General features: G+C 54.2%; 1 protein-coding gene across 8 annotated transcripts in view; it reads left to right on the top strand.

Moving 5' to 3' along the window:
- The window catches only part of LINGO3 (leucine rich repeat and Ig domain containing 3), a 107,789-nt gene extending 92,197 nt beyond the window's left edge, over positions 1-15,592 (top strand). For all 8 annotated transcript variants that reach the window (XM_075123099.1, XM_048830920.2, XM_048830919.2 and 5 more), the window contains one exon: positions 6,444-15,592. In XM_075123099.1, the coding sequence (XP_074979200.1) occupies positions 6,478-8,295 (1,818 nt within the window). In that variant the 5' untranslated portion in view covers positions 6,444-6,477 and the 3' untranslated portion in view covers positions 8,296-15,592. The remainder of the gene's footprint in view (positions 1-6,443) is intronic.
- Positions 15,593-20,126: the final 4,534 nt, after the last annotated feature.

Genomic DNA, 20,126 nt, shown 5'->3' with positions numbered 1-20,126 from the left:
ATGTTTTGTGCTGAAAATGTCAAAAGGGGCCGTTTTGACCTTTTTTTTCACAAAAATGTTTCAAGTTGGGAGATCTGTTGAAGCTGACCCTCTTCCAGGAATGGGGCAGCCCCATCCCCACCCCCACCAAATTATACAGACCTGACCAACCCCCGCCCAAAGCTTGGCAGAGGGGGCGCCAGTGAGTTCAAGCAACGTCACTCACACCTCTCCAGGGGTAGCCTTCCCCATAGGAGCCCCGGGGTGTGTTCCACACAGATCAGCCCATTTCCTGCTGCAAAGAGCTCCCACCTGTCTGGAGATGTCCCTGTCTCAGCATCCTCCCCACTGAGATCTCAGGTCCAGACACTGAGCCCCTGGCCGGTGGCCCTTACACCACCGGTGCCGTGCAATGGAATAACATTCAAGGGGGAACCAACTTCCTGGTGTAACTGCTGGGAAATGTGGGGATTAGTCAGTGCCCCCGCTGCATTAACGCGGGCTCCTCCTGAGCCTGCCTTGCCGTCACCCCCATCTCCCATTAGTGGGGGCTCCAACGTTCAGGCGGGTGCAAGGGAGTTGGGACCCCACCTGGCCTGTCACCCAGCATGGCACCATAGAATCGTAGGACGGGAAGGGACCTCGAGAGGTCAGCTGGTCCAGCCCCCTGCACTCCTGGCAGGACTCAGTATTATCTAGACCAGCCCTGGCAGGTGTTTGTCTTACCTGCTCTTGAAAACCTCCAATGATGGAAATTGTCCTTATTGTCCTTAACTGCTGGCCATAGATAACCTAAGGGCCGAGGTAGCAGGAAGCATTTTTCAAATGCGTCAAGTTGAATGGGGTGGCCTCTATCTGAGCCCATCCCCCTGTCCCCAGGTGGCATGTGTGCGTTCACACACGCATGTACACACACACACGTACACACACACACAAGCGCATACTCCTGCCCGTGCAGAATGTATGAACGTGAGCACCCAAAGCACACATACTCAGGCGTGCACACACACACACGTGGGCATACATGCACACAGGCCCACAGACATGAGTGGCGTGACCCACAGCGTGTGGGTGGGCAGCACCCGTCGAGCGGAAGGGGCAGCCATGGCTGGCTCGCTGCCCAGTGAGTCGGGGTCCCGAGCCGTCTCGGGGTCAGACCCAGTTTCCCCAGCTCCAATGGGCTTCTGGCTCAGCTCACAACGAACTCCACCATGTCTGTCCTGCCCGCCACGGGCTCCTGCAGTTTAGTGACACTGGGTGACAGCTGCATGGCTAAACATAGATGCCCGGGGCTTTCCGTAGCCACTTAGCATCCCCTCCTCTCCCTCTCGTGACCACGCCACGCGGCAGCTTGGGAAGGCCAGCCAGGCCGGCATCCCCCAGAGGAGCGCGCCGATGACCTAGCGTGAAGTCTCACTGAGATCTAAGGCGTCTAGAGCACAGGCCTAGAGCTAGAAGGCACCATGCTCGCTCCCACTCCCTCCCGTTGCATCGCCACTACCAATAGATAAATTGCCTATTACACAGCGAGCAAAGCTGGCAGCTTCCCGATTGGCACTAGCCCCAACCTGCCAGTGCTCACATTCCCCAGCTTTCGTCTCCCCTGCCTTGAATATTCTGCTCACAGACAATGAGGAGAAGCAAAGAGGTTTTTAAACACAAAGCTGCTTATAAACCAGAGGTGGAGGGATGGAGTTTCTCCCCCATCAGCAGCATAATTGATTCCCCGGCATTCAAATTCCTGCAGTCGCGGCCCCTAAAATAGCATGTTTCCGTGCTGGCGAAGGGCGTGGGACGGACGGCCTGGGAGAGTCGCAGCCTCTGTTGATCAGCGCTGGGCGCAGCCGAGGCTGTGTGCTTCAGGCCTATCCCAGAGTGCCCACCTCCAAGGTGGATGAGCCACCCGGGGCCCATGCCCGCTTTGACCTCTCTGCTGGGCCTGGCAAGGAGGGCTGGTTCATGCCAGTTTCCAACAGGACTTAGCGAGCCTGCTAACTTCCAGTCCTTAACTCGTGTTGGTTTCAATGGAAGTTAGGCGCCTAAAGACCTTTGCAGTTCTGGGCCTTAAGGCCAGGTTTTCAGAGGTCATCAGGAGCCTAAAGCTACAGACAGGAGGCAGAAATCAGTGGGAGCTGGGTGCTTGGGCGTTTTTGAAAATCCCACTGGGGCTAGCGTCACAAAGAAACGTGGGCGAGGAACGCCCACACTGGGCTCTCCCATGGCCTGGTGGGTAGGGCGCTCCCCTGAGAGGGGGAAGAGGCTGCTTCAAAGCCTTTGTCCCGCTCCGGTGGAGGGGGGCTGTGAACTGGGGCGGTCTCCCAGGTGAGTGCTGTACCCAGTGGGTTACAGGCGATAAGGTTGCTCTTCCTCCTCTGAGCACACTTCCTGGCTTGAGCCCTGCAGGCATGTGGGTGCATTGTTCTGGGCCTTGGGCGTCTGGTCTCCAGGCGTGGGGCTGCAGGGCACATGCTCAGAGGCGGAAATATAGGCACTAAGGGACCTTTTACTGCAAAACTGTAGGCACCCAGTGGTTTTAGGCACCTATGGGGGGGCAGCTGAGCAGGGCTTTTGCAGAGCCCAGTGGGGGGGGGGGGGCGATTCTGGGATTTAGGCTCTTAAAGTGGCAGTTAGGTGCATACAGCAATTTGTGACTTGCTCAAGGTACGGCTCTGCAGCTTTAGGTGCCTAAGTACCTTGAAACTCTGGGTCTATGTCCCTTTTGCAAATGGGCTCCTAAGTCAGATAGGTGCTTTTGACAATGCTGCCCACATGCACTCACCCTCTGGGGCCTGGCCCGAGACACTGCCCCTCCCCCCAGCTCGTGTCACACAGAGGGAAAAGAGCTGAAATCCTTTTGAATGAAGGGTTCGGGTGGGATTCTGCTCTCAGTTGCGCCGGTGTAAATGCAGAGTAGCTCTTCAGAGCCGCTGGGCTGCGGGCAGACGCTGCCCCTTTATTCGCCGAAGAGCAGCAGCACTTGGCTACTGATGCACGGTTGACGAGTTTTGCAATGATGTGCCGTGGGGGGGGGTCCGCCCCGGGTACAAGATTTTTAATGTGTGACTTCCGCACAGTCGTGACTCCACAGCACTCCTGGGTCTTAAACCCCCCGCCCACCCCCACCCCCTGACATATTAACCCTTAGGGTACCAGACGTGCTGGGAGAGAGGCAGATTAGACAGTCAGGACCCAACCCAGAGTGGGATCACTTGGGTCCCTGGCCCAAAGCTGCCTTTTGAGGTTCAGGTTCAAGTGACCCCCGAATGCTGAGTCACACAACTCAAGCCCTCCCGCTGCACCAGGCCCACGGATTGACGCCAGCTTTGCGCCATACCAGAGCGCTCAGGGATGCTCTGGGGACCTCTAGCTGGACGTGGCGCTCAAAGCACAATCTGTAAGTACACGTCTCCTGGGGGGTCCCAGTGAACACCCCCCCCCCGCCCCAGCTACCAGTGTCGTCAAACTCTCAGTACTCCGCTTGGCCTCGCTCCTGCCACGTGGTGTCTCGCTCTCGACCCGAACGGCTGTGTGACTCATGAGGCCAGATCCGGCCCTGGTGTAACTCCACGGCAGTGACCGGGGCCCCGTCCCTGTCGCCATCAGATAACCACAGTGAGTGGTACCACGGTGGCCGGCGAGTGGAGGAGTCGGCCCAGCTACGCGATGTGGCAGATCCCGGGTATTTACTGCCTTGGGAGCTCAATGCTGCCCGAATCGAATGGTGCGGCCCACAGCCCTACAACTCTGGCACGCAGAAACGGGGACGGCTCATTAAGGGACTGCCAGCAGGAGCTGGGAAAGCCAGTTAGAGAAGGAGGGCCTGTTAATAGGAAATGACTGAAAGAGACAAGAGGAGTAAGCCAGGCAGACAGGCTCATAAGCCAGATGTCAGCAGAGAAAGGAGTGACTGGATCTGTCAGGGCTCCCAGGAGAGGAGGGTGGAGAGTCAGGTTGGACCCCACGTGCTCCCCACAGCTCCAGGCAATGCGGCTTTTGGGAGACCCCCTGGCCAGGGAGGGAGGGTATAACGTAGGGTGACCAGATGGCCCGTTTTTAAAGGGCCAGGCCCATTTGGGGGGACTTTTTCGTATATAGGCTCCTATTACCCCCCCACCCTCTGTCCCGTTTTTTCACACTTGCTGTCAGTTCACCCTAGTATAACGTGAACCCTGCAACGGTTCATTCGAGTCTCTGGCAAGCACAGAGTCCCAGCCTGCCCTCGCGTCCATTGAAGGTGTTTAGTTAGATTGTCACAGCTCCGAGCTGTCAGGTCCATTGACCCTAACAATAAATAGAGTGTAAACTACTTCGATGGGTAGCCGCCATCTGGGACAGGGCTGTCTTTTCACTCTGTGTTTGTACAGCACCTAGATATAAAATATCATAGCATATAATTAATTCTGCACCAATGTAAAATTAGGCTCATCACAATAGCAACAATAATATAAGCCAGAACCACATAGCAAATTCTCTTACACCCTCCTCCCTCCCCCATCACTCCATTACCTCCCACAAGCGCTCAGGGGAGCTTTGCCTTGTGTCCAGAAGGTTCACAAACTCCATCTCTGGTGACCTGGCCAACAAGGGATTAGCCAGTGACCACTAAACTCATATGAACGGAGGGGAAAGCATGGCCTAGTAGGTAGTGAAGGACATGGCTGACTGCTAAGTTAGGGGCCTGCCCCAGCCAGGGATTCAGCATATCCTTTGGCGCGTCATTCCAGCCTTCTGCACCTCACTTCCCCGGGCTGTAAAATGGGGCTAATAACACCTGCCTAGTGTGAGGTGTCATTACTGTGTGTAAAGCATTGTGAGATAGACAGATGGACGCTGGCAGAGAAAGGGCAAAGGATCTGGAAGTGAGGGAGGGCGAAAGACTGCAAGGGGGTTGGGGAGGATGCAGGGCAGTGCAGAGAAAAATTAAGTTGATAGAAAAATTCTAATCCCTGCAAAACGAGGACAGTTTCATCAGCTGGAGGGCGGATGGAGGAGGCTAAGGCCCGTGCATTATAATTCAGGGGTCAGAGGTCGGCAGTAATCTATAATCTACAAAGAATGAATTGTACAATCTGCAGACTTCCTAATCCAAACTCTGACAAGGACGCCTCTGATCCTCACTGTGCGAACAGCCTGTGCACCCAGGTCGTGCAGCTGCGAGAATGCTGTGTCTGGCAGGATGTCACACACACCCCTCTCGGGCAGGGCAGGGCTACATCACAATGGGAGTGCTGCGGGACCACGGTGGGGCAGGAGGGCAGAGCCATTCAGTGCACCAGTTACAACTTACACACACACACACAACATTCACTCCCTCTGTGTTAAGATAATCACAGGCTGCGTCTACACTATGGGTGCTGAGCAGCACAGATATGGAGTTGTAGCAGTGCTCCTGTCGCACCATAGTGTAGACGCTTCTTCCAGTGATGGAAGTTTTTTTTCCTCATCTCTGAGCGGTGGTAGCTAGATCAACAGCGTCTACACCAGGGGTTAGGCCAGCATAGCTACAGCGCTCCGGAGGTGTGAATTTTGACCCCTGAGCATCGTAGCTATGTTGACCTAGCTGTTAAGTTTGGACCAGGACACAGACCCAAAAGCATGCACCTGAAAACACTTACGTCTACTCTACACACACAAGCTGTGTCAATTTAACTGAAGGTGAGATGTTCACTCAGCATGGGTACCCTGGTGCAACTTTGTGTGTGGACACCGTCACATGGGTTTAAACCTGGCTTGCATCAGTTTAGCTTGCCCTTCTGAAATGAACTTTGGGTAAAATTGATATAAGAACATCCACACGCAAAGTTATACTGGTTTAACTGAATTGGCTTCACAGCAAACGATTTGCTAAACCCGTGCAACCTATGTGTAGACGAGGCCTGATTCCAAAGGGGATCTTGATAACAAGGGCTTGAAGGCTTCTGGGCCCCTGAGAATCACGACTTGGGACATACCCCATTAAGGGCCAGACTCAGTTACTTGAGTTATTCCATTAAATCAACAGTTATCCTGATGTGTACCAACTCAACGGCCAGCCCTGCCAGAGGCAGAATGGTCTGAATTAGGAATCAGTGCAGACTTGGTGGGGACAGGTGGTCCTGAGTGCTAATCCTGCCTCTGCTGGGTGACCTTTTGCAAGTCGCTTTGCCTCCCCATGCCTCAGTTTCCCCATCTTCAAAATAGTACTGACGTTTCACAGGGGGTTGTAAGGCTTATTTAATTCATGTGTGCACAGAGCTTTGAATTCCTTAAGGGCTAAGTTTTTTTATTTTCCCTCTAGGCCGCTTGATAGTGCGCTGAGGAGAGCATTAGAAGCCCTTGAGTGAAAAGTGCAAAAGCAGAGTGAAGTGTTGTTAAAGTACAAGAGTGCGCAAAGCTGCCAGTCAACCAGGCCTGCAGCTTCACAGGACCTTGTTAGCATCTCATGTGTTCAGTCGGTTAACACTGCTTCTGTCTTTCTCTTCCAGGTGCATGGGAGAATGGTAGTGCGACCATAAGATCATGCTCTACACAATGACATGTTGGCTTCCAGTCCTGGGCCTCCATTGGATTCTTCTGAGCACAGCCCGGGTGGCGGCCTGCCCGGCTCGCTGCGAGTGCGCTCCTCAGATCAAGTCCGTGGTGTGTCATCGCAAACGCCTCAGTTCCATCCCCGAGGGGATCCCCACCGAGACCAAGATCCTGGAGCTCAGCAAGAACCGGATCCGCTGCCTGAACCCGGGGGACCTGTCCCCTTACCCTTTGCTGGAGGAACTCGATTTAAGCGAGAACATCATCGTCAGTGTGGAGCCTGGGGCCTTCAGCAACCTGTTTAACCTTCAGATCTTGCGGCTCCGAGGCAACCAGCTCAAGCTGATCCCTTCTGGAGTCTTCACCAAGCTGACCAATCTCACCCTCCTGGACATCAGCGAGAACAAAATAGTCATCCTGCTGGACTACATGTTCCAGGACCTGAGGAACCTGAAGAACCTGGAGGTGGGAGACAACGACTTGGTGTACATCTCCCAAAGGGCTTTCTCTGGCCTCCTAGGCCTGGAGCAGCTGACCATAGAGAAATGCAACCTGACGGCCATCTCAGCCGAATCCCTCTCCTACCTCCAAAACCTGGAGGTCCTGCGGCTCCGACACCTCAGCATCTCCACGGTGGAAGATGGGAACTTCAAGAAGCTCTACAATCTCCTGCAGCTGGAGATCGACAACTGGCCGCTGCTGGAGGACATCTCGCCCACCAGTTTCCAGGGCCTGAACCTCACCTCGCTCTCCATCACCTACACCAACATCACGGCAGTGCCCACGGCCGCCTTGAAGAACCTGGTGTACCTCATGTACCTGAACTTGTCTTATAACCCCATCAGCACTGTGCCCAAGGGCTCCTTCAAGGACCTCATCAGGCTGCGAGAGCTCCACATGGTGGGGGCCTTCTTGGTCTCCGTGGAGCCTCAAGCGTTCTCTGGTTTGAGGCAAATCCGCCTCCTCAACCTCTCCAACAATTTCCTTTCCACCCTGGAGGAGAGCACCTTCCATTCAGTGAACACTCTGGAGACGCTGCGCGTGGACAGGAACCCGCTGGCCTGTGACTGCCGCCTCCTCTGGATCCTACAGCGCCGCAAGACGCTCAACTTCGACGGGCAGCAGCCCATGTGCTCCTCACCCCCTGAGATCCAGGGCAACGCCCTGCGTGACTTCCCGGACTCCATACTCTTTGAGTACTTCACCTGCCAAAAGCCCAAAATCAGGGACCGAAAGTTGCAGCACATAACAGCCCGTGAAGGGCAGTCTGTCTCCTTCCTCTGCCGTGCAGACGGAGAGCCCGTTCCTGCCATCGTCTGGGTCTCCCCTCAGCACAGGATGATCACCACCAAGAGCACTGGACGAGCCACCGTCCTGCCCGGGGGCACGTTGCAAATCCGCTTTGCCCAGGTCCAAGACAGTGGCACCTACATTTGCATCGCTAGCAATGCCGGAGGCAATGACACCTACTTTGCCACCTTGACGGTCAAGGGGCATCCCGTGGACGGCTCCCTTTATGCAAACCGGACCTTGTACCTCAGCGAGTTCAACGACACCTTCCACAACAACACGCAAGTCTTCTTAAAGTTTACATTGGACCTCAAGACCATCCTGGTCTCCACGGCCATGGGCTGCATCACCTTCCTTGGGGTCGTGCTCTTCTGCTTCCTGCTCCTCTTTGTGTGGAGCCGGGGGCGGGGACAGCACAAAAACAACTTCACCGTGGAATACTCCTTCCGCAAAGTGGATGGCCCCACCACCACCGCCGGGCAGGGCAGTGCCAGGAAGTTCAACATGAAGATGATCTGAGCGGCCCCAGGAGGAGGGTGGTTGCTAGTCCACTGCCTGCCGCCAAATGGGGCCCTCCAAGAGCCCGGCAGGGGGTAGGAGCATCCTTCCTTTGTTTTCCAAGTGACCACTTCGTCTGGTCATGTGGCTTCACTCCTCCGAGGATCGAGGCAGTAAAACTCGCGGAGGAACCTGGCTGGGACATTGGCTCGGTTCGACCACAAGGGCTTGGAGGTGACTGGGAGGAGCGAGCGGTTTTCCTCGTTGGCCTTGAACTGAGCAGAAGCATCACTGGAAACGGCCCCAGGGGCCTCCCAGCGGCTTATTCCCATTTCTGAGCACACCCCACCTTCTTTGAACAGTGAGATCCCCCCCCACCCAGGTCCCAGAGGGCAAGAGCGGGCCAAGGAGGCATGCACAGCCCTTGTGGGTCAGGGCCTCGCGATGTAGCTAACATTCTTTTGTATCAACTATGCATTTTTCAGACCTTGAGCAAGCAGTGTCTGGGCCCGGAAAACCTGCTTCCTTTTTTAAGAGACCATCTGGAACCTTTTCTCGGTTGTTGTTTATGGTTCGTTTTTAATTTGTTGGGTTTTTTTTTTTAAATGAATTTCCAACAGACGTCTTCCTGGGCGACAAAGGACTCCGGCAGAGCAGCTCCCGGCTGCCCTGGCATGCGCTCCAACCAGCCTGGGCGGCTCAATCCAACGCAGGGGAGGTGCTGTGCTCAGAGGAGTTCCTCTCGGCATTCGGAAGAAGGGGCGGCAAACCCCGGCGCCTGGGGAGGGAATCCCCCTGCACAAGCAATAATAACCCAACCCGACAGTCCCTTCCAGACATACGGGTCTGTGCAGGCATGAATGCCACCCCATTGGCGCTGAGCGGTATTTCCCCAAAGCACACTGGCATTTGAAGCCAGCGAGCAGGCTGCTGGTTGTGGTAGCAGCAGAAACGGGAAGCGCAGCCCCTGTGAGTAATGGTCAGGCCTCGGCAGGCTCAGGGCCGAGCTAGCTGGCCCGCTCGCAGAGGAAATCACCACGGTAAAAAAAATGACACTGTCTCGACTGTGTCTCTCGCTGCTGCTGGCCTCTCCGCTCTGTTCCGTCCCTGCCCCTCCCTCTGGCTCCACCTCCACTCCATCCTTTCTCTCGAGGCCCCGCCTCTTCCCCGCCCCCTCCCTGAGGCCCCACCCTCATTCCGGCTCTTCCTGCCCACGCTCCACCCCCTCCCCGAGGCCCCTGCCAGCCTGCCGCTCTCCGCCCTCCCCCAAGTCCCTCCCCAAGCCACCAAACAGCTGTTTGGTGGCGGCCACACGGCAGAACAGCTCTTCGGCAGCGGCGCCGTCCCAGAGCTGTGGCTGGTGGGTGTTGAGCATCCATTATTTTCCCCATGGGTGCTCCAGTTCCGGAGTACCCACAGAGTCGGCGCCTACATGGGGAGAATCCCCCATCCCTGTTCTCGGTGGAGCTGCTCCCAGAGGACAGCAGGGTGGAGCTGGGCACACAGTGGGGAGGGATGATGAGGAGCTGCTCTGGCTCCCCTGTGGGAATGGAGGATACTCAGCCCCTGATCCTGTTGGGGGTAAAGAGGCCCTGTCACCCATCCTGGATGAAAGGGGAATGTTTTGTCTGGCCGTGCATCTAACTGCCCAGCTGATGAGTAGTTACCCAGTTTGCCTCGATTGCCATGGCACTTGTGTGTGCAAATTAGGTGTGCGCTTATGCTTGCACTAATGGGCATGCAGAAATGCACGGGCAGTTTGGAGACCCTGACTCTCTGAGAGGGCACCCCCAAATCAAAAGAGGCAGCCACCAGTGTAAAAAGAGAAGTCCTGACCTGTGGAGCGAGAGAGTGAGCCAGACTCATTGAAACAGAGAGTCAGACCCAGGCCGCAAGAGAGAGCACCTGAGCTATGCAATCAGAGCCAGATCCAAAGCCTGAGCCATGTAAAGAAAGGGTCACCCCAAAAACCAGCTGGTCTTTTCTCGAAGCGATCTCCATTTAACCCACAAGCTGGTCTGGTCCTTTGGCTTGCAAGGTCTGCCAGGTCTTCAGAGACCAGCGAGGCAGTGGAAAAAACCATACCAGATGTTCCGTGCCTGTAGGGCTGTAACAAGGCTGGAAAATAAACAGCTATTTAAACAATAGCATAACAAAGGCACGCTCCCGCCCCTCCAACCCGCAGAGAAACGCAGGCAGAACCGTTAAGCACAGCAAACGCCACTGCGGCGTTAGCCTCCTCAATTAACCCTTCCACCCGCGGCCACCGAGGGGCCGAAGGTCCCAGCCGTGTGAGCGCGCCTGGCCCAGACGCGGATAATAATTCTTCTTGCTGCTCCATTTGTGCCACGGCATTTTCTGTTCACAACTTTGAGTTGCAGGGAAAACAGGGATCATGTCAGACAAAGCGGGTCCATATAGCAGGAGATTTTTTTTTTTAAAGGAACCCCGGGGAGGGGGCAGGGCGGCAAGTGACTATCCCAGGTGGGCATGAACTGGATTCGGGATTTGCCCAGGATCTGTGGGTGTTTCACAGTTTTCCCTCTCCAGCCCCACAGAGCGATGCTAACAAGTCACACTGCTGCACCTCTTCCCCGCTGAAGGCCATGTTTAGAGGGACGGCATTTCTTTACAGTGCAGCCGGCTCATCAAGCCCGTTTCACCGGGAAGGTGCCGCTTCTGTTTTATTATCCTCCCGGCCCCTGGCTGTTATGACGCAGAGCTGGCTGGATATCAGTCTCTGACCACATTACTCAGCCCATAATGTACCCAGCAAAATCGTTCTGCTGGATGGTTCTACTATTAAAGTCATTTGGGAGGGACCCCAGGGCAAGCCATGGCCCCGCTCTTTGCCCCATTTTACTCATATGTAATCATCCGTGCTTGTTAATGCTAATTCGGCACCCTCAATGTGTAGGTCCCTTACAGAGCAGCTCGTAGGGGTGCTGTTGCACCTTAATTCAGGATTTAGTGGGTGCAAAGCACTTTGAGCTCCATGGAGGAAAGGCCCAAAATAAGAGCATTATAACATAATATACTGGTTAGTGTGTGCGCATGCACAGCACTGTCCTCTACTGGATGGAATGGGAACTGCTCCACTGAGTGTCATAGGCCCTATACTGCTAATGGAGATTTGCATTTAGCTTGAGTGGCAGGAGTCTGTGCTTCCGAAGCAGAAGCAGCTGGGGTCTAGCTCCGCTGCGGTCTGAAGTCTTAAGTAGAGCAGTGCAAATAATGGGTTGGTTTTTTTGGTTCACTGGCAGTTCTGAATGGTGGGGAGGTGGGGGGGGCGGAATTAATTTCAAATCAAATCAAAAACAAATTTTTTAAAAAAACGTTACCAAATCAAAATAGCAAAAACCATGGTTTGGGTCAAAACAAAACATTTCATTTCGACTGTGTGAGGGGTTTGGGGTGTTTTTTTTACAATCCCTTTTAAGGCAGTTTTCAAACAAAACATCATTTTGAACTGCAGAAGTTTAAACCTTTTGACTTTCGCTGAATTTTTTTCCCAACACAATCTAACTATGCGCTTTGGTGTTGCCAAATCTGCAATTTTTTTTCCCCACCGAAAAAACAAAACAAAAACGTTTTGGCTGAAAAGTTTCACCCAATGCTACCCTTAAGTAGCCACAACGTGCAGCATCAGGAGCCGTATTTATCAGCTCCGACGGTTTTATCCCACATTGGACGTCCCAGGCCTCCTCGATCTGTGATATCATTTTCCCCACAGACAGAAAATCTTCACTTCACATGGGGAACGAGCAGGAGGCAAAGGTCTTGAATGCATGCAAAGAAAGTGTCCTCACTAATGAGGAACAAGGGGAGCGGGAGGGGGACTATATAGCTGATGGGCCTGATCCTGCTGCTTTGAAGTCAACAGCACCAGAGGCATCAGAGGAAGCAGGACTGGGCCCAGAATCCCATGCTGGCATGAGTCATCTGTGCAATATTTTTCAGTTTCACTTTGCAGAGTTCCTGCAGATTTTGTCTTTGATTCCCATCCAGAGAGGATCCACCAGGCAGCTCAGCGAATGGTTGCTCCCCTGCTCACTGTGGGTAGAGGGGGTGAAGGACTGGAGCCCATCTCTTCCTTTGTTTTTAAATCATGTCATTTCCCCTTAGTTTTTGAAAAAAATGGAAAAATAAAAAGGTCAAATCTTTCAGAGCAAATTTGCAAACCCGGCTACTCCCCATCAGCATAGCCCCGGTTCTCTAACCCCCGAGCCAGAGGCTGTGCATTGCACTGGGGAATCTCAGCTCCCTCTGCTGCACTCCAACTCATCTGGCCCACAATATGTGCCTTGCAGTGTGCAGACTGGCACAATCATTTTCACTAGCATGGGTCCGTGCAAACCATTCCTAAGGGCAGCAGGAGTAACTGTGAACAGGACTGGGGATCAGGCACCCTGGGTTGTTGCTGGGTAACTTTGGTGAATCTATGTCCGCTGTGTGTGTGTGTGTGTGTGTGTGTCCCAGGGATCTTGACACCACTCCGGGGTATCTGGGACAAGCAGAACTGCTTGCATGTTTTGGGCTGAATTTTATAATGGCTGTTGGAGAAAACCAAAAATCGTGAATCGTCTGTGCCTCACGGGCACAAGAACAGGACAACAGGTCTCCTCGAGTTGTCGCCTCCATCCAAGAGCTGAAGTGCGGAGTGGTGTTATTATTACGTTCAGCCCCATGAATGGCTCCCGGGGGAGGTGTTAACATAGCCCATGATAAATTGTAGGCATGAATATACATGCAGATTAACATGCGTGCTTGGCATACAGATACCAGCCTCTGCACGAGCACCTGCTCCCATCCCCGCTGCTCTGCACCAAGGACCTCAAGAGACGCTATCCTCCCCCCGCCCACCCTCCACCATCTCCTCCCCCGCCTCCTCCCCCGCCTCTGGCACCATCACGGACTTTCTCTGCGAACGTTCACACGGGAGATGTTAGTTTCTTGGCTCCCCTGGTGGATTAAAACAGGTCTCAGATGCTGAGACGCCCCCAGGAAGGAGACTGGGAGGCCTGACACCCTCTCCCCTGGGGCAGGTGGGTGGCTTTTTGCCCCCGCCCCCCCTCCTTTATTTTCACAGGTTTTTTCCTCTCCACTTTCTCTTAAGCCCTTATGTGTTTTCTCCCCCTCCCTTTGTTCTTGATGCTGCGTCCCCTGCGCCATGACACACCTGCCGGGCAGCAGCTACCCCAGCTGCAAGGCCTGGGAATGGGAAGACAGCCCTCCTGACTGACTCAGACCCTCCAGCCCAAACACGTTGGCCAAGGGGTTGGTGAACCGGGAGTAGGTCAGGGCAGGCAGCAGACCCCGGCACTGCGTGCTCAGGGGCACCAGGACCCTGCCCGGATGTTATTTTGTGAATGTGTTTTAGGCACAAGGGGTTTGACAATTTAATCCTAAAAGGCACAAGGCCAAATTCCTTCCTGGATGAAATCCACTGGCCTGGGTGAAGTTACAGCCGGGATGAGTCTGCCCGTTCACGTAGCCCACACGGAGGATGTTATGGAACCCGAAAGGGTCACAGCAGCAATTCAGGTCGAGCCAGAGAATCAAATGGCCTGACTGGTTCATCGGAGACACTGAGATCAGAGATGGACCAGACCTAGGTCATCTAGTCTATCTCCTGCACCCCGTGGGCTTTAGGGCCTCTGCTCCAGAGCTTTGGCCAGCCCCGGGTCAAATGACTCACGCAATGTGGCTTCTGACCCCTGCCTGGGGAGCCTGTGTGTTCCCCATTGCTCACCCTGTGTCCCGTTCCCCCCGGCCTCTCCCAGTGCTGCCCCAGTGGGAGGAAGCTCAGGAAGGGGAACCAGCCCTGAGGAGTGCCCACAAGCAGCTGGAAAGGCAGGCATCACTAGGACCCGGAAAGAGAGGGCAATATGGGGGATTGCCCCGCGATCCGGCAGCTGCTCTCTGGGACCATGTCCTTCCTCAGGGCCTGCAGTCCTCGGAGACTGGGCCATCAGCATCAGAGCCTCCCAAAGGTGAGCGGGATCCACCTTCAGGCCGTCCCGAATGACTTACCCTGCTAGAAAGTAAACATTCCACCTCTGTACGTGACGCTTTGTCATCGTCCCTCTCTGGGGCTTGCCCTGGCACCAGGGGCGAGCCCACGTCTCTGCTGAGGCCATATGGCCTGCAGCCGGTTAGCACACAGGCGACCCGCAGAGCTTGGGTGGGGGGGGTCTTTCTTCAGCTGCCAGCACAGTGGCATGGAACTGGTCAGGCCAGGCTCTGTCTGCCAGGCTCCACAGACAGACATAGGCACCATTGGGGTCTAGCCCTGACTCTGAGCCCGCCCCACCATGCCTTGGCACAGCTGGGCTCACATGGGTGCCAGGCCTCACCCTGCGAACGAGTGCGGCCCTACATGTTGAAACAGACCCTTTAGTTCAAACCAGGTCAGGGGGATCATCCCCAACAGAAGCCCCCACCCTCCACGTAGCCGCATCACCCCCTACTCAGCCGCTGCCGGCAGGCACCAGGGATGCCGGGGCGCCCCTGTTTGTGAGGCTCCGTGGCCCTGCCTGGATTGAGAAGCCAGAAGCGTGGGGCAGGGAGGGAATTCAGTCCCAGATGGGACTGGGGCTGGGTAACCAGGGCGGGGGCCGTAACTGAATGGCAGAAGACATGAAGGAGATGGACGGGCTATGCACGAGCCCCTCGACCAATTCCCCCTGGCCACGCCACCTCTTCACACACGCAGCCCCAACGGCCTAACCAAAGGCAGCAGCGCCCAGAGACCAACCTGCCCATGTCACAGGGACAAGCAGAAGAGCGGGGCTGACCCCGCACCCACACTGAATTGGGGGGCAGCACCCAAACATTGTGGCTTGAGTCCCTCTCTGCAAGGGTCTAATGAACACGCCCCATCCAAACAGCCGCAAGCTGTGACATTCAGATCCTACCCCAGAGCTGCCCGCCTGGCCTCTGATGTCAACGCGGCTCTCTTTCCTTTGCCCCGATTCATTCATCCACTGCTGAAAATGCCAACATGTCTGCCCTCGGACTGCCAGCAGCTGGGAGCCACCTGCAAGCTTTTCCTCCCCACCAATGCCACCGCTGATCCCTCCTCCAGCCCCCAGCCCACCCCCAGAGAGCTATGCATGCCACGTTGTGTCAGGAGTCCAAGTGGTGTCGTCCACGCAGTTAGCAAGTCCATGGTCAGTGTCCGGGGTTTTTTGGGGGAGGGGCGGTGAAAACTTAAGAGCTGGGAAGCCCCGGATGGTTCCTATGGAAGGCCTTGTCCGCACAGAACATGTCCGGTTTCCTATGTAACAAGCATGTGAAATATACCTGAGAAAAGCAACGCGCCTCCCGTGTCGTTTTTCTTCCTCCCCCTCTGCGGAGCGACGCAGGAGAAAAGGCAGAATCGGTGACTGACGGCCTGGAAAGAGGAGAAGTGGGGCGTAGCCACAACCGGCCAGGTGCTCCCAAGTCAGGGTCTGAAATCTGCACTGTCACACCAGCGTGAATCTGAGTCTGGGCCTCTCTCGCTCTGGCTATCAGGAGTCGTTCACGCCATGGACTTGCTCCAGTCTAAAGCTGGGGTAAGTGAGACGAATGGGTACGTCTACACGCCACACTAAGCTCAAGCTCTGACTCAGGTTTGAGACAGAGCCCCTTTTCTGGCTCTCAGGACCCAGGACCTAAGACCCTGCTAGAGGTGTGGGTCGGAGCCCAAGTCCCACTCTGACTTGGGTCCAAGCCCTGTCATTATGCGGTGTGGATGCAGGTCAAGTTGCAGTCGCAAGTCAGAAGGGCTGGGTAGTACAATATGGACCTGTTAGCACGGCTGGTAGACCCAGGTCCAGCAATTGTAAGCCCCGGTTCACAATGCAGTGTGAGCTTGGAAAGACTGAGTCCACAAGCCCAGGTTCCACAGAACTGGGCTTAGAGTGCAGTGTAGACATACTCTGACTCCAATGGAGTGACTCCAGAGACACCGCCCTGGCTGACAGCAGGACCTGCACCCCCGACAGAGCCATTAGGGCCCAGATCCCCAAAGGTACTGAGGCGTCTAATGCCCACTGATCTCAATGGACTAGGGCACCTCAACACCTTGGAGGACCTGGGCCTAACACCCTAACTTTGGTGATTGGCACACAGCCAAGCATTTCTCCGTTGGGTCACACACATTTGTGATGAGTCTGGGGAAAGGGATTGCTCTGCATTGGCTCTCCCCAGAACCAGGAGATGGTCTCAGGGAGTGCCTCACAGATCGGCATCTGCATTGCAAGCAGCACCCCACAGGGCAGGCTAAGGATTCAGAGGGACGTGGAGACAGTTGTCTCTGCACCTCGTGTGATCCAGATCATCCCGTCTGAACTGCCAGGCCTAGTATCCAATTATTCAGCTGCTGCAGTGTCAGCTGCTAAACATTACTGCAAACAAGAGACATCCCAAACTCTCTTGGTTATTATTATGTGCGCTGCGGTAGCATCCAGGAGCCCCAGGAGCCCACTGTGCTAGGCGCTGTACAAACACAGACGAAGATGGTCCCTGCCCCAGACAGATTCCAATCTCAGTAAATCTCTTGATTTAAATCCATTGCTAGCTGGAAACAAACAAATAATGAAGCATGAGAACTTCATTATTCAGGTTGGCATGAGTACTTCTTTTCGGGTGGGACACAGAGCTTAAGAAAGAGTTAACAGGCCCACTTTATATTAACATGGCACCTACAGAGAGTTTGCTAAGATTCCTGGTGGATTAATAAATTGCTATCAATTAAGAAGTAATTATGCATGTCGGGTTTTTTAAATACTTAATAGATGATGCTAAAACAACCTGTGGAGGGTCACTGATGCAGCACCTGCCCCGTGGCCCTCTCACAGCACTGAACAAAGGCGGGTCAGTGTCATGATCACTGCTTGACAAATGGGGACACTGAGGCACAGAAAGGCGAAGTGACTTGACCAAAGTCACACAGCAAGTTATTGGCACGGAAGAGAAACCAAAAGTCCAATTGCCCAGCCCTAGTGCCCTAGTGTTCTCATCACTAGATGGCCCTGTCTCTGCTACATATATACCTGGACACCTGGTCAGTTATCCAACCACATTCAGTCACGGCCCCATCCCTGGTTCCCCAGTCCCCCCACCCAGCCGTTTGCACAAGGAACTCAAGAAGTGCAGGGGCAGCAGCAGTTATTACCTGGTGGAAAGTCAATTACTGACCCTGCCAAGGAACAGCTTGGAGGTCGCCTGGAGAGCCCTGAGCCAAATGGGGACTTATTTAAAGGGCTCTTGGGTTACCAGGTGCTTTGCACCAGTCGCCCACCCCAGTCCTCGTGAATGAGGAACAATGCGGCGACAAATAATCGTGAACTGGACTTGATGCTTCCGTTGGCTTCAGCACTATGACATAGCTCGCTGCCCCCCCCCCAGCAGCCCCCCCAGCAGCAGGTCAAATTGGGAACACAGGCAAGATCAGAGCCAGCATGAAGGAGAATTGGGCAGGGGGAGGATGACGTTTGTGGAGGGGGGGGAACGTGATCAACAACTCACTTGACAGGAGAGGTGGGTCTGATGCTTTGCAGGGGGGCTAGTGAGGCAGGGGTGGGGGGAGGTGACACAGGCTCCTGTGAAGCATTCTTGGGGTGAACAGAGACGGTGGGTCCTTGCGACACAGAAAGTCCATCATCCCACCCCACCTCTGAGCCCCACCTGACCCACGCCTCACCTTCACCTACAAACACCCCATCAGCAGCCTTGCAACTGCTTTCCCACTCCCCCCATACCCCTCCCTGCTGAGCTGCAAGGGGTGCTGTCCTTTGCCCTCCCCCACCCGCCCCCAGTGCAACCTGAGTGTTACATCATGACCCAAAAGGCGCCCTTAGATGTTGCTGGGATCGTTAATCTGGCCCTGCCTTAAGATCGTTCCATGTTTTCAGGACCAGTGTGACTCCAGCATCCGATTCCCTCAAGGAAAGGAAAGTTGTGGGGTGAGCAGGAAGGACATTAGGACACACGGGGCCTGCAACCAGCGGAGAGGACCTCGTATGGGGAATAAGAAATAGAGGGGAAGGGGACAGGTCCCATCCCAGCCTCCCTCCCCCCCACCCCCAATTTGGGCCTTTCCTAAAGAACCGGTCGCCCCTAGAACCCCTGGGCAGCAAATCGAGGTAGAGTCGAATTAGTGGCAACGCTGCCCTCTGCTGGGAAGAAGCAGCACTGATGATGGAAAAACTACCAGCCATCCCACTCCCCCACGCCCCATAATACATGGGCCGTGATGTGAAACAAGCGCCAGTCAGTCCTGGAGCTGGGTCAGGTGTGAAGTCACATGGCAAATTAACATCACACAGGGTAACGGTATGGGGATGAGGCACAGAATTCACTAGAGGCTTTGCCACATTTGAGTAGAGTGGCCCCAATGCATCCCCAGAATACTGGACATTCTGGTACTTCCACGAATGGCATGGGCCCACCTGCATGCCCCTGCCTCCACCGGTGGGACCTGGCATGCAGTGTGCGGGGGCGGGGCGGCAAGCTCTTCAAAATGGCATCTTCCATGTGTGATACCAGAAAAAATCATGTCCAGGACTGGACAGGAGACAAACCAGAAAAAAGCAGGCTTAAAACCGGACAAACAGCCTGCCTACTTTTGATTAATTGTCCCAAAATCAACATGATTAGATAGATAGATAGATAGATAGATAGATAGATAGATAGATAGATAGATATTGGGGTGTGTATGGAGATAGATAGATAGATAGATAGATAGATAGATAGATAGATAGATAGATAGATAGATAGATAGATAGATAGATAGATAGAAGCGAATATCATGATGCAAGATCAATACATCCTTTGGGCTCAAGGTGCTATAGCTCTGTATAAATGTAAGCATGAAAGATGGAGGTTACTTACCTGTAACTGGAGGCTATTTGGTCCCTAGCTGCATTCCACACATTGGATACGCACGCACATTATGCACCTGAGTCCAGAATTTTTTGTACACTGCATCCGTTGGCGCGCACTTGCATCGTAGTTCTCCTCGTGTTCCGAGCCAAGGGCATAAAAGGAGGTGCAGGCTGAGGCCTCTCCAGTTTCCCATTCTTACCGCAGTTCAAACAGTCTGCAGCAGAGGGGATGGAGGGCAGGTAGTGGAATACACATGGGGACCACACATCTGGAAGAACCAACAGCTGCAGATCAGTAACTCCATTCCTTCTTTGAGTGACGGTCCCTATGTGTATTCCCCAGGTGGGAGATTAACAAGCAGTAGTCAGACTGGGGGTGGGGGGGAGGACGCAGAAGTGGTAACTGACTGGAGTACTGCTGTCCCCACAGCTGTAGCCACAGTTGATGACTGGACCAGAGCGTAATGTCTTCTGGAGGTACACAAAGAGCTCCAAGTAGCTGCCCTACTTATCTCCAGGAGGGTAAGTCTCTCAGACATGGAGCTGAAGTAGCTTGACTCTAATGGAATGAGCTCTCAGGACAGGGAATGTGAGCTAATTAGTAACAAAGAGTAATACAACCCAAGATCCATTTTGAAAGTCGCTGCATTGATATAGCTTGACCCCTTGATCGTTCTGCTATGGAAACAAATAGTTTAGGTATCTAACACCCTTTGTTCTTTGCAGATAAGACCTTCAGATATCTAGAAAATACAGCTGTCTCTCTTCATCTGAGGCATGTGGTTTTGGAAAAAAAAAAAAATACTGGAAAGTGGATTACCTGATTCATATGAAACTCAGAATCTACTTTAGGAACAAATCTAGTGTGGTATCGTAACAAGACCTTTTCTTTATAGAAGGTGGTACATGGTGGGTCTGCCATGAGCGCTCCCAGCTCACTGACTCTTCTGGCTGACCTTATGGCTATTAGAAAGGCCA

This window comes from Caretta caretta, chromosome 25 (genome assembly GCF_965140235.1).
Source record: "Caretta caretta isolate rCarCar2 chromosome 25, rCarCar1.hap1, whole genome shotgun sequence".
NCBI lineage: Eukaryota > Metazoa > Chordata > Testudines > Cheloniidae > Caretta > Caretta caretta.
The sequence above is the reverse complement of the archived record's forward strand: the minus strand, read 5'-3'. Positions and strand labels throughout refer to the sequence as shown.